The sequence below is a fragment of the Aythya marila genome (genome assembly GCF_965140915.1).
Source record: "Aythya marila genome assembly, chromosome: 14".
Classification (NCBI taxonomy): Eukaryota; Metazoa; Chordata; class Aves; order Anseriformes; family Anatidae; genus Aythya; species Aythya marila.
Window position 1 is genome coordinate 678,885 of NC_139055.1, and position 12,991 is coordinate 691,875.

The 12,991-nt window shown below is 38.5% G+C and overlaps 1 protein-coding gene across 1 annotated transcript; it reads right to left on the reverse strand.

The window, feature by feature from the left end:
* Positions 1-1,528: 1,528 nt before the first annotated feature.
* IL12B (interleukin 12B) lies at positions 1,529-9,125 on the reverse strand (the record flags this gene model as incomplete). Its single annotated transcript, XM_082771982.1, has 6 exons — positions 1,529-1,654; positions 2,947-3,092; positions 3,923-4,116; positions 5,156-5,273; positions 6,782-7,063; positions 9,044-9,125. The coding sequence occupies 6 exons, from the start codon at positions 9,123-9,125 to the stop codon at positions 1,529-1,531; spliced, it is 948 nt and encodes a 315-aa protein (XP_082628108.1).
* Positions 9,126-12,991: the final 3,866 nt, after the last annotated feature.

Genomic DNA, 12,991 nt, shown 5'->3' on the forward strand with positions numbered 1-12,991 from the left:
GACTTACACTGTAAGCAGTTCAGAACTAGGACTTGATTTTTTTTTTCCTAAGGTTCTGTGAAGACACCTAGCACATCTTGCAGTACTAGGGAAGTAATTTTAAAATTAACTATAGAAATATGTATTCTCATATTCTAACTTTACTTAAATGCTTAACATTCATCTATAAAACCAGTTACCATTTGCTCTCTGAAATATCAGATACGCTGCAGTTAGACTTTTAAATAATTTAAGCTGCCTTTGGTTGCCATTGCAAATTCCTGACTACTTGTGCCTTCTTGTGCCTGTAGCATAGCAGGTCTGAGTGAATTTTGTTATCAGAAAACTCCACTGTAAGAGATGCACTGGCTAGACATGGGCCACTGAATAAAAGCCCTCTAATGATCACAAGCATGAAAGAAAAATAGTTTTATTTAGGAGGTGTTATATTCAGCTACTGGCTGCCATTTACATGCTCATGGAAAGTGGCAGCAGGACTCCTAACAACAGCTTTGGAATGAATGAATGCAGGCACCTTGAAGCTGCCTCCCTGCCAACTACTGGCACTCCCATCACTCCCACTGCAGCTTGGGCTCAGCTGCAAGTGTAAGGCTTCAGGAATGGTTGATCTCTCATGCAACAACCATTTTCAGTGTTGACCAGCTTGACCATCAACATGATGTAAACACAAACAGCTGACAAAATACAGCAGGTAACATTTCCAGAATTCTGAACTTGCAGTTCCTTCTTCTAAAATATTACCTGTCAGACTGGAAGATGAAGATGGCCCAGATACATGATACATAGCTGCCTCATGCAGCCAAGACTCATGCTGATGTATTTCAACAAAATAAATATTAATAAATAATTAAATACACAAATAAATACATAAATAATTAAATAAATAAACGATTAAAAAACAATAAACAGTTCTTTCTGTAAGTTACTTTCCATATCAATTAACAGATGAAGCACTTTTACTAGCAGCTGCCATCATCTGACATTGTTATTCATATCAAGTAAATAATAAATAAATAAATAAATGCAATACAATAATATGCAGAACCTACAACAATAGCTGACAGCAATGCATCAAAATACTACACATGTTAATATAACATGATGTATGCTAGAGGTGATATTAAACTATTATGAAAAAAGATATGCCGTGGCTTCTTAATAATCTCAAATGCATATTTTTCTTCTAGTTATGCCTGTTTTCTTGTCCTAATTCATCCTTTGCTTTCCTTAGGAGCATTGTGCTCCTAGGATCTCTTACTGGTTATCTGTAAAATAAGATAAAGGAAATTTACAAAGAATTATCTTCATTTTCCCTAGACCTAGATTTTTAGCCCATTTCTCAATAAAGCTTTGCAGGTCTGAGCCATCTAGTGAAACTCCACCCCTCAATTTCTCTAAAAGACTCAGAACAAGATAATGCAGGTCTCAGAAGTTCCCCTGTTTGCTAGGGATTAGGAATTCACCTTCACTATTGAGAGCACCTGTCCAGCTATGGCTCCCTGCTCCTCCAGTAGAGGCTCTGTTGGGCTTACCTGCAAAGTGAAGACCACTCACTCCAGGATGAGTTGTAATAGCGATCCCTGGCCTTCACAGAGATCTTGTCTTTTGGCCCAGTCGCTGGAATCTGAATAGACTGCTCCTCAGTGTCATGTTCCTATCAACAGAGCACAGCTCCATCAGTAAGGGTCACACAGTAAGGTGCCAGACAGACTGCAATAAGCATGTGTAACTCAAAAAACTACTGGTGCTCTGTTGTTTCAAAGGCACCATCTCATAGATGTCAAAGTCATGAGAGTTGTAAGAACTTCAGTCTCAGCAGAAACAAAATAAACCAGCCACTTTCTGTTTAAGCTAATGATGTAAAGTGATCCAAACCCCAAAGTGAAACTGTCACTAAAACAAAGGGGTTTTTTGTCTATCACAGTTTTTCTTTTTTTTTTTTTTTCTTCTTGCCCACAGAGGGGACCATAATAGTCAGCATTTGCTGATTTTCAGTATTGTTGAGACTTCCACTGAAGACTTGTGGTAGATACAAGTAGTGCTCTGTGGACTGGGCAGTTTCTCTACCTAAGGGATTGCACAATGCAGCCCTGCTAAAATCAAGGAATCAGCACTAGGTAAATGGCTCCATCTGCTGGTAAAAGCTTTTTTTTTTTTTTTTTTTTTTTTTTCATATATAAAACGACATCCTTTAGTGTCCTTGGTTTAATCAGTAGTCAGACTGTAATGATTACATTTGTTCACTTTTCAGATTGCTCAACCAAGGCGGAGCAGCACTGCAGTTAAGGACCTGCACTATGGTCAGCTGGTCTAAGCACTTCTTTCCAGTTTTGCTGTTGATGTCTTTGCCAACCTAGACAAATCACCATACTGCTGTTCCGTGTCCTTTAGAGTACCCATAAGCATTAACAACAGAAGCAAACCCATTTTGTTATTTCAAGCTAATATGGATTAGTAATATTTAGTTAACAATTAACTAACAACTGGAACAGGAGAGCCAAAGACTGTAGTTTTCACCCATCTCCACAGAAATGCTTCCAAATGAGTCATTGATTACTTGCCTTACTTGCCAATGCAACTAAAAAGTCAGTCTGAGCTGCTCAGGTACTAACAACATACAAGGAACCCAGTGCAACAGATCCTAGGCTTATTGAAATTGGGATTTCCCCACATTAGGACCCACACAGCCTACTTATGAGTTAGTAGATACTTTTCTCATGCTAATATGGCTATGCAATGCTGGACAGGATTTTATCTCCCCAGTTACATCAGGTTGCATCCACCCCTGAGTGTTACCTGGATCTTACTGCTCATTGAACTGGGAAGGAGGTCATTTTCTTCCAAAATAGAACCTTGCCACATACGGGGCTCAGCACCTTTTATTTATTTATTTATTTAAAATGCATGTCAAAGCAGGAAAATAATGTATCAAATGTTTACCTCTACCTGGTTTTCATGTTTCTTTGTACGTTCAACTTTGATCTTGAAAGTCAAAGGGAAGTAGGTCTTTGGTGTGCTCCATGTTCTGGGATATGTCCAGGTCACTGTTCCATTTGTGCCTGCATACTGACATTGGGGTGGATCAGGTTTTACTGCAAGAGAAAACATAGAATGTATTAATTCACATTAGCAGCATAATATCACATGTTAGTGTACTACTGTTGATAAGTTTTATATGAACCAGCTTTCATAGCCTCCATTAAATTAAGACAGGGGTTGGCATGATGTGTAAGAACTGCCTTATGCTTCTTATGGAGAATTAACAACACTCCCTGAGACTTTCTGGGTGAAATTGTTCTTTTTTTTTTTTTTTTTTTTTTTTTGCCTGGAGGATTGTAGAGGGTTCTGTTAGAAACAGATGGTTATCTTTAACCCTTGCTGATTGCTAAGGCACTTAGTAAAACATCTGTTTCTTTAGGATGCTGCTTCATTTTCCTGTGCCCTGTGTCATCATGGTCACAGCTGCTCCCCTTATTTCCTGTCAGTTTCTGTTAGCCTGCCCTGGATGTCCATCTGTGAGAATGGATTAGGAGTGAACCATACCTGACATTAACCATTATCAGAGTAAATCTGCATTTCTCAGTGCAGAGCCTGCTGGGTTATTGGTTATTCTCTGACTTCTCCCACATGCCTTATCCTAAACATATCTAATAGAGTAGGCTAGAGAAACTTCTGGCAGATGTGGGGGAGAGAGGGTTGAAGGTCACAAGCTACGGGCATGTTGCTTCTTCACTTCCTCATCTTCTTCCAGACTGCAGTTATGATTTGTTTTCCCCTGTTCCTGTAACTGGAGGCTTGATACAGATTTACAGTAGAAGAGGGCAGGGATTCCCACACTTGGTTCAGTCAGCTACCATTGTGAGTTCCACTACCAACAGCAATAATAAAGCTAAGAATTGATGGTGATTTCTGGTTTACTCACTGATATCTCTAATGAAGAAGCTGCTAGTGTAGTTCTCATATTCCACCTCATCAATGACCTCCAGGAACATCTCAATTGGCTGGTGCTCTTCAGCAAATTGACAGTAGTTTTCTTTCTGGCACTGGGCTGTGTATTCAGTCACTGATTTATCAGTGTTAGCTACAGGGCTGCTGCAGGTGACATCTCCATGAGAGCTGAATATGAAACAGAAAAGAAAAAAAAAAAACGGAAATGCTGGTTTCTTCTGAGAATTTTGTTGCCATAATGATACTATGCAATTGTTAAGATGATGATTTGCTGTTGCATCTATCACTCTATGTCTGCACTTCAGTAGAAACAGTTCAGTGGGAACATTTCTACATTTTTAGTGCTATATTACACATAAAAAAAAAAAAATCACAAAAGCCCCCAGCACCACCACCTTATAAGGAGAAATTTGTGTTTAAACCTAAACCAGAATATCTCCTTTTCTAATTACCACTGCACTGTGACAAGCTCTCGTAACTGCGTTCCTCAGCCCTTTCCAAAACCTTGCTGGAAAAAGTAGGTCAAGGTTAAATTATTCCATTGTGAAACAAATAAAAGATGCCATCTCTAAAGTACTTCCTGAGTCTTGGTCTATTTTTGCATTCAGCAAAATAAACAGTTTACAGTTGTTTCCTCTTTAACAAACTAAAATGACCTTTGCCCAAGCACTCCATGTTTTGGAGAAACCCTCAAGAGTAGTGGGAGGTAGGAAATCCCCACAAGGTTCCCCTCACATATTTCCCTCAGGTTTCTGCAGTGTTCCTCAACAGAGACTTGGCAGTGGACATGTGGCTTTTGCAGTGGGTGCAGCCTCCTACTCCCTTAATTCCACTGGATCTGCTGCAAAGGGACTCAGTGCTATGATTGTTTCTCCTTTTGGCTCAACTTCCTCTCTCTCCCCTTCATGAACTGCTTTTGGTATTGCTTAAGTTATTCTGTGGCTGTACTGCAGCAGCTCTAACAGTCCAGTGGGGGTTACTCCATTTTCAATTCTTATTAATTTCTGAGCAACTTCCATGCCCTTTTCAGTTAAGTTAGTCTCAGTCACATCTCAAAACATTTTACAGATGTTGAGACTCTGAAAGTGGGACTCCTCCCCTTCTATGTGCCTTCAGTAGCCTACAGTCCAGGATCTCCTACAAAGAGTAATATCAAGGGCTCTTCTGGCCTTGCTGTGAGGTGGCTAAGGAAAGTACAAGCTTTTACCCTTTTAGACTTCTGATTGTGAACTTCACATTTGGACTCTCATTTTCTGTCATCCATGAACACATGAAAATTCCAGAGTAGTTCTTTGCTTCACATTTTAAAAACGTCCTGTTTGGCTCTAGGTTGACAAAGAAAGAAAACAGTCAAAGAAGAGAGAAAATAGTTCAACAGATTCCTGTAGCCTTTGGCAGGTGGTGGGTATGTAGGCAAACACAATTTCATGCTGCCCATTAGGGCACCTCCAGCTAAAAAGCCATATAACCGCAGTTAGAGGCTGAAGGCTGGTTTACATAGCACCACATTAACCATATCTACATAGCTGTTGATGGGAGCTAGAACACACAAGCTGTTGCAGACAGCTGTCAGTAATTGATTTATATAGACAAATACATTGTTCCTTTCATAGAGAAACAGTGCAGCTATTCAGTTGGAAAACCTCTGTATTTGTTACTCAGTGCATGAGAGTGCAGGCAGTGGATAATCTCGTGACTTCACACACAGGATAACCTCATGACTTTGCACACTGGGGCACTCGGTGGAAATGCCTCCAGTGTGGATGAGGCCTCAGTACAGGTGTGTATTCTCTCTGCTGCCCACTACTGCAGACTCTCAGCAGCTCTGTGTTATACCCTGGATATAGTTGACTGGGACTGGCAGGTCAATCTACAGAATCTGATATGTGGGTGATGGAGCCAGGGGAAAAAAAAACTTGGAAATTGATAAATTTCTGGCTCTACAGTGAGGGACTGCACGCTGAGAGAGAAATTGTAGAATCACAGAATCATAGAATGGCTTGGGTTGGAAGGGGACTTAAAGATCACTCAGTTTCAACTCCCCCTGCCATGGGCAGGGACGCCGCCCACTAGATCAGGTTGCCCAGGGCCTCATCCAACTTGATCTTGAACACCTCCAGGGAATGGACATCCACAGCTTTTCTGGGCAACCTGTTCCTGTGCCTTATCACCCTCTGTGTGAGGAATTTCCTCCTAACCTCTAGTCTAAACCTCCCCTCTTTTAGTTTAAAACCATTCTCTCATCCTATCATTATCTGACAGAGCAAAAAGTTGTTCTCCATCTTTTTTATAAGCCCCCTTTAAATGAGTGAGCTTCATTGCAAAAATGCAAAATATCACAGGCCTGTTCCAGTGAATTAGTCATGAATAGAGAAGCCCAAATGACAGCACTTAAAATCTAGATCAGCCCCTGATTCTGACAAATCACATAGCCCTGGCTTTCCAGTGATTCGTTTGTTAGAGGCAGACCCTCTCCTGAGTGCTGGGTCTGTGAGATGGAGGAAAAGCAAATCAGTTGTTTCCCCACCTGAAAAAGCAGTGGCATATTATTGATGTTTCTCATATATTTTATACCAGTGTTATCACTCCATCCTGTAAGTCTACAGAGTCCTAAATTAAGCCCATAATAACAGATTCCTATGCTGTTCATCAGTAGTGCCATGCACAAACATGCAGAAAGTCATCATCTCCCTTTAACTGTCACAGTGTTTGGAGAGGACACATTTTAAAGTGCACATTTATCACACATTTCTCAAGAGAGCTCCCTCTGCTCTTCACAAAAGTGTAATGCACAAAGCTGACCAAGATACACCACATCATCCCATGAACATACCTTTATAACTTTTCAGAATTGACCTTATCATTTGCCCATTGGAGTCTATTTTACTTATGAGGAAGAAATCGTAGCTGACAACTTCATGGCTATTAGCTGCCAGACAGGTGTAGTTGCCAGCATCCGGGAACTCCTTCACTTCAGCAATCAGAGTCCTTCCAGTTCCTATCAGTTCTGTGCCCTTTTTCCAGTAAACTGGCAGTGCTTCATCAGATGTGTTACAGGTGAGCTCCAATTTTTTAGCTGGTGTCTCATCATTCCACTCAGATTCTATGACATACACTTGTGGAGATCGCAGAAAAAGACATGTTAGCAGCTATTCATACTTAACAGTGTGGTAACTGAGCTCAGACCCTTTTTCAGCTCTGCTATCCAGGAAACTAACAAATCCCTGACTTTCTGTAGATCCCCACTGTCATCTGGAGATCTTCACTAAAAGGAGAGGTTTTACTCAGAAATTTAAAATCTATCTAGAACCTGCTGGCCACTAAGGATGACATTTTTATTGAAGAAATGATTATTTCTGTGTTCCCAGAGAATCTTACAGCAGTTTATAACCACGGGAAGGAGGCAGGTACCTTTCTTTTAAAGGTGAGGATGCCAAATTACACTGAGTCCAGATATTCTTCCTGCATGTGGCCCTTGGGTTTTGCTCACAGAAGGGCATATAATAGCCCTCAGTACTATGGTGCTTGGCTCCACCAAAGGACCTCCTCAGTGTCAAAGGTCTGTGAGTGAATAATGGGAAGGAGAGGAGGTCTAGGTAAGTGGTTTGTATATGTGTGTATCTAATGTTGTGTTCCATTTTCTGCAGGGAACAATCTTTACTTGAAACACTCTAGTCCAAACGGAGCAATTATTAAGAGACGGGATCTCTGAGCTACAGCAGAGGAAAGTGGACTGCAACAAGGACATGCAGTCTTCTAAATGCCATCTTGTAACTCTGCAGTGCCCTGCTGGTCTTTCTAAATTAGTAAACACACCACATAGAAGAATTTGGAATAATTCCACTAAAGGAATATTATCTTGTCTCTGCTATGGTTTCACATGGGAAGTGAAGTAGTAGTCAGGTTGGCTGAAGATTTTCAACTGCACTTCTGTGTGGCAGCAGTTCTCAAATTTAATCGCTACTGCTCAGACATACTACTACCACTGTCACAGGCTCCCCAACGATAATCCATGCTCTCAGACTCTTCTACAGGCAAGAAGAGGCAAAAATTTGTTTCTCAGTGTGTCAACAACCACACCAAGCTCTCAGCTCGGGGAACTAGAGTTCCAGTGAGCAATAAAACCTTTTCACCAGGACATTTCACTACCAAAATAAGAGCTTTAAGACTTTGCCACTGAGAAGAAACAGTAAGAAATACATGGCAAATGCTGAATCTTAAGTGGCAGAAAGCATGCAACTCTAGGAACTTAGCGAACTGCTTATGAATATTTGAAGCATAGGTAAGATAAATCTCAGAGTTCAAACACAAAGATAAAAAAGTATGTTCTCAATACTGTGATATACATTTCTGCAATTTTCAGCACAGGGGATATTGCTCAGGGAACCCATAAGATAAATATTTTTTTAATGTAAGATACTGCAAAAAGCAATTATGGTTGTTGTTGTTTTTTTTTTTCAGTCAGATTGAGAATTATTTTTTTTTCATGGTGATAAGGGTCTTTTTTGGATAATCACAATGAAGACAGCCTGAACTATAACACTATGCTGGCTGATTAAAAGCAGCAAATCTGATTATCTGAATTTAGTGAAATTTTCTGGTGAGAAAATTATTTAAAAGACTTGTTTATTACTGACCCTGTATTCATTTACAAATGGATTTGCATTTAATTTATTCACCAGAACTTATTTCTAAGTTCTAAGACTTTTTTTTTTTTTTTCTGTGAAATCTTTTTTTTTGACAATTAATTTTTCGCTGTTTGCTTATGGGATGTACGTAAGTCACAAGATACTGTTTCTGCTTCTGGACTGCATGACTGAAACTTTTGAAACGAGAGAACAGGGAATAGGGAATAAGACAGTTTCTAATGCAAATATTCAGATGAATAGCTATTATATAAGATAATATTTTAGGACTTCTAAATATGTCTTCCATTAATACCAATTAGTTGACTACCTATTCACAATCAAATAGAAAGAACCTTGGCCTAGGAAACTACAGTTAACAACTCAATGATTGTGCACACAAGTGTAACTATGAAACACACTTGTGTCCTACACTCAGCTGTAGGTCTCTGGAAGTGAAGACTTCTTACCATTCTCTCTCAGCTTCCACTGGGCTTCCAAAAGGGCAGCAAAGGAAAGTAATGAAAGTATGGCAAATAGTAGGTGAGACATCTGCAAGGAAAACATAAATTACTTAACTTCATTTAGGATTTTTGAGTGTGTAGCTGAAATTCAGCTCAGAGCTGAATAAGAAGACAGATTCAGCTCCAGTGAACTAAGAAACATTGTCCCATTCTAAGAATTCTGAGACCACATCAAAATTGCATAGCAGGTGTGCACTGGACTTCAAGGCAAGATTTTGATCTGCTAGTTATTCATACCATGAACCAGTTTGTGAGAGAAGAAATCACGGAACTTAGAGGGAATTGTATGCATAAGTCTTGGCCTTTATCTGGTCTAGAGCTCAGAAGCATTCCCAAGTCTCTAACTTAAATATTCCTCAGGCAAGAAAAGCTCTACTGATGCCAATGAGGCGATTGCATGAATAAGGACTTGGACCAAAGGATCAATGGATATCCAACTCCAATCCTACAAAGCTTTTAAATCCTTTGGTTTAAGCATGTCAGTAGTCCTATGAAAAGAAAAAAGAAAAAAAAAAAAAAAAAAAGAATTGTGAATAAGATGAAGCAGCAGCTGAAGTATTTTTCTATACTGTAGTCTTCATCATCACTGTGAGAACAAATGACAGCAGTGTCAATAATGCAGTGTACAGCTGGCTGCAATACTAACTGGTCCTACACCTAGTATCCATCTGAGGCTGCGCAGCCTGATTTATCTTTCAAGCAATTTCAGGCAAAATTCCTTCTGAAATAAGTGCCACAGCTGTATTTTCAAAAATGGCAAGATATGCATATGATTGTCATTGTGTTCATTTGAGACATGTACACATATCTCATGTGAGACTATATAGGTATATAGATGTATATAAAAATACGTTATATGATGTGACATTATATGTAACATTAATGTTACATAATTATATATATACAATATATACATTATATATACATATATACACACACATATATACATTATATGTTACAATAATGCTACAGAATTATATAATGTTAATATGTTACATAAATATAGTGAATCTGTATTACCTGTTCAATATATATATAGTCATGTTCTAGATCCCACATAAAATTCTTTGTCCTTAATTCAGAATAAGCTAGAGCCCTTCATGAAACAAAAACCATATTTGCCAAATACTGTAATAACCACCAGAAGCGTAAAAGAAAAACTTAAACAGTTATTTAGGTACACTTTTAGGCATTTTTCCTTTAACTGGAAAGTAAACAAAATGAACAGGAATGACTTAGTCTAATGACTTAGAAAAAGAGATAGGTGAATATATCTTTCAAAGTCTATTCTCACTATCAGTGGAAGTCTAAATGTGTGTAAAAAAGAAAAAATTAGGTATTTTTTTTTCCAAGCAGTTTCATTTTGCAAACAAGTCTTTTACAATGGAAGGGGAGTAATCCTCATGATTTCTTCTTATGTTCTATGAAACATTTTCATCTGTGTTTATGAAGTTTGTATGTATTTGTATGTGCACCAAATCTGTTACTCACTGACAGCTCCTGCTATTATTAGTAGTCTTATCAAGATTATCTTGATCAGAAGTCAGCTGTTTCTGGGCCAATATCAAAGAGAGCAATGCCATCTGATTTTGTATACCACACAGCACACAGCATTAATGGGACCAGAAGATACCAGAAGAAGTATAGAGTCCCAAGAGAGTATCCAAGAGAGGAACCAGCTTGCATTGCATCTGAACTCAGAGAGAGGCAGAAGCCTTAGTCAAAAGCCAGCTACTGTCAGGCAGTCTGTCAGCAGTATATTGCTTCATTAGAAGGTAAACATTCTTGGCACCTGCTTTTCTACTGTAAGCAGGTTTATCTGTAATTTTTGAAATAAAAATACCTTTTGCATCTTTCTGAAAGATGATGATTTCTTTCACTGCCACATGGCATTCATCACTATGCTTCATAAAACTGATAACTGAAATATCAATTAAAAACTTAGAGGGAGGAGAAGGGGATAAAAAAGGCTTTCTTTTCAATACCAACTAATAGATAAAAAAATTCTGTCTGACTTTAAGAAGAAGCTTCACAATTCACGTTTCTGATGAAAAAAGTTAACTTCTGCCTAAAATTATCTTCCCCCACAACTCACAATTTTGTTGAAAAAGTAATCAGAAATAAACTCGGTTTCTGAACATCAGTAATTAGTGCAGTTGCCTGAGGACTTCGTAGCTGAGGACAGTGTACCAATATCATGTGCCCCCTGTGATCCAGAGCACGAGGTGCTATAAATCAGCAGAGATTCCTTCACTGAGAATTGCAGAGTAATTTATGTCAGAAAGTAATTCATGTCCCCTGAATCAGTCCCAGCTCAAGGCAGGGCCAAGCCAATTGTGTTGCATTTTTTTAAAACAGAGAACAGCCTAATCATAAGTATATATCTATCTATAAACACACTCCATTAATGAATATTGGTAACATAGAAACGATCATTAATTTATAACATTAGCTATTCTCTTAGATAATAATTCTATTAGCTGTGTACATATATACAATATGCATTTAACTTCAGGCACATTTAAGTACTGTTCTGAGAAAAACATCGTGACAAGTATTTAAATACACTTACAATTTTGTTTTTTAAGTTTTCTTTAGTTTCATCTGAAGTCTGTTGGAGCCAGGCTTGTGCTGCCCCAGTGTTAGAGAAGAAAGGAATTCTTACCTTTTCCCGCGCCTGTTAGTTGAAGTTGTCAGGCAGGTTGGTTTTGTGATCTGAAGGAAGCAAAGTGCTGGCTCCCTTATAAATACTTGTAAACTCTGAAAGGAAAGGGATGCTCCATTTCACCGCAATACCACAGAATTGCAACACGGGACTTGAGTTCCTTTTTTACATAGTGGCAGAGCTAAGGCAAAAAAAAAAAAAAAAAAAAAAAATTGGGACTCCCAGGTAAACTTTAAAGAGGAAATGAGATTATGAGATTGTTACAGTGACCTTTATGGGATGCCACAGGCATTTCCTTTCCTGTTCGATTTTCTGTCTCTCTCATCTCATCATCTGGGGAAGAGTAAATACAGACTAAGTAAACTTCCAAAACTATCTGATGGGAAATATATTATGAAGACAGAAAGAGAAAGTTAAATAAACTAAATCCATTTCTACCTGGTAAGCACTAAAGAGATAATTGCTTGAATTAAAATCCCAACTACCACATCAGTCAGAAGTAGAGCTAAGGAAAAAAGCTTTTTTAATTGCTGTTTTAGAATTGCATTTATTCTAAAAATTGAGACTTAGGTCAACCAAAATATAAACAAATAGTTCTGTCTGGGAGATAAAAACCTGAAATTGCCACATTATTTTATGTTGGCAGCTTTTAACTAAAACCTATTTTTTTGGTTTACAAATTGATGTTCTTTTTTGACCTGTACTAAACCATAAGAAAAGCCCCATACATAGCATATGCTTTGAAAATGAGGAAAAAAGGTGTTTTTTTTTTTTTTTTTTTTTTTTGTTTGTTTGTTTTGTTTTGTTTTTATAGAAAATGATTCACTTTCTTTGTCAGGCAGAACAAAACTGACTTGTTCTTCTAGCCCTATTCCAAACCTGAATAATAAGACTAACAAGTTATAAGTAAGAAGAAATACATTCCTTATGAAAGCACAAAAATGCTTTCAAATTCAACTTGACATACTTTAAGAATTCATAAGGAGACAGAGCTCTAGCCTGTGTACTTTCTAGGGACAGCAGCATTCCCACAGCCCAACGCAAATTAGCAGTGAGACAAATTTACAAACCCAGCAGTTCCCAGGGCATGAAGTTCCTATTCATTGTCATGCATTTGGGAAGCACAATAGCAGAGGGGGTGGCAGGCTCTTATTTGGAGGAGGGTACTTTCAGGACTCTTTACCAGTGCTGAAGGCCTTACACAAATGTGCAGTATTGCAGGTGGAACC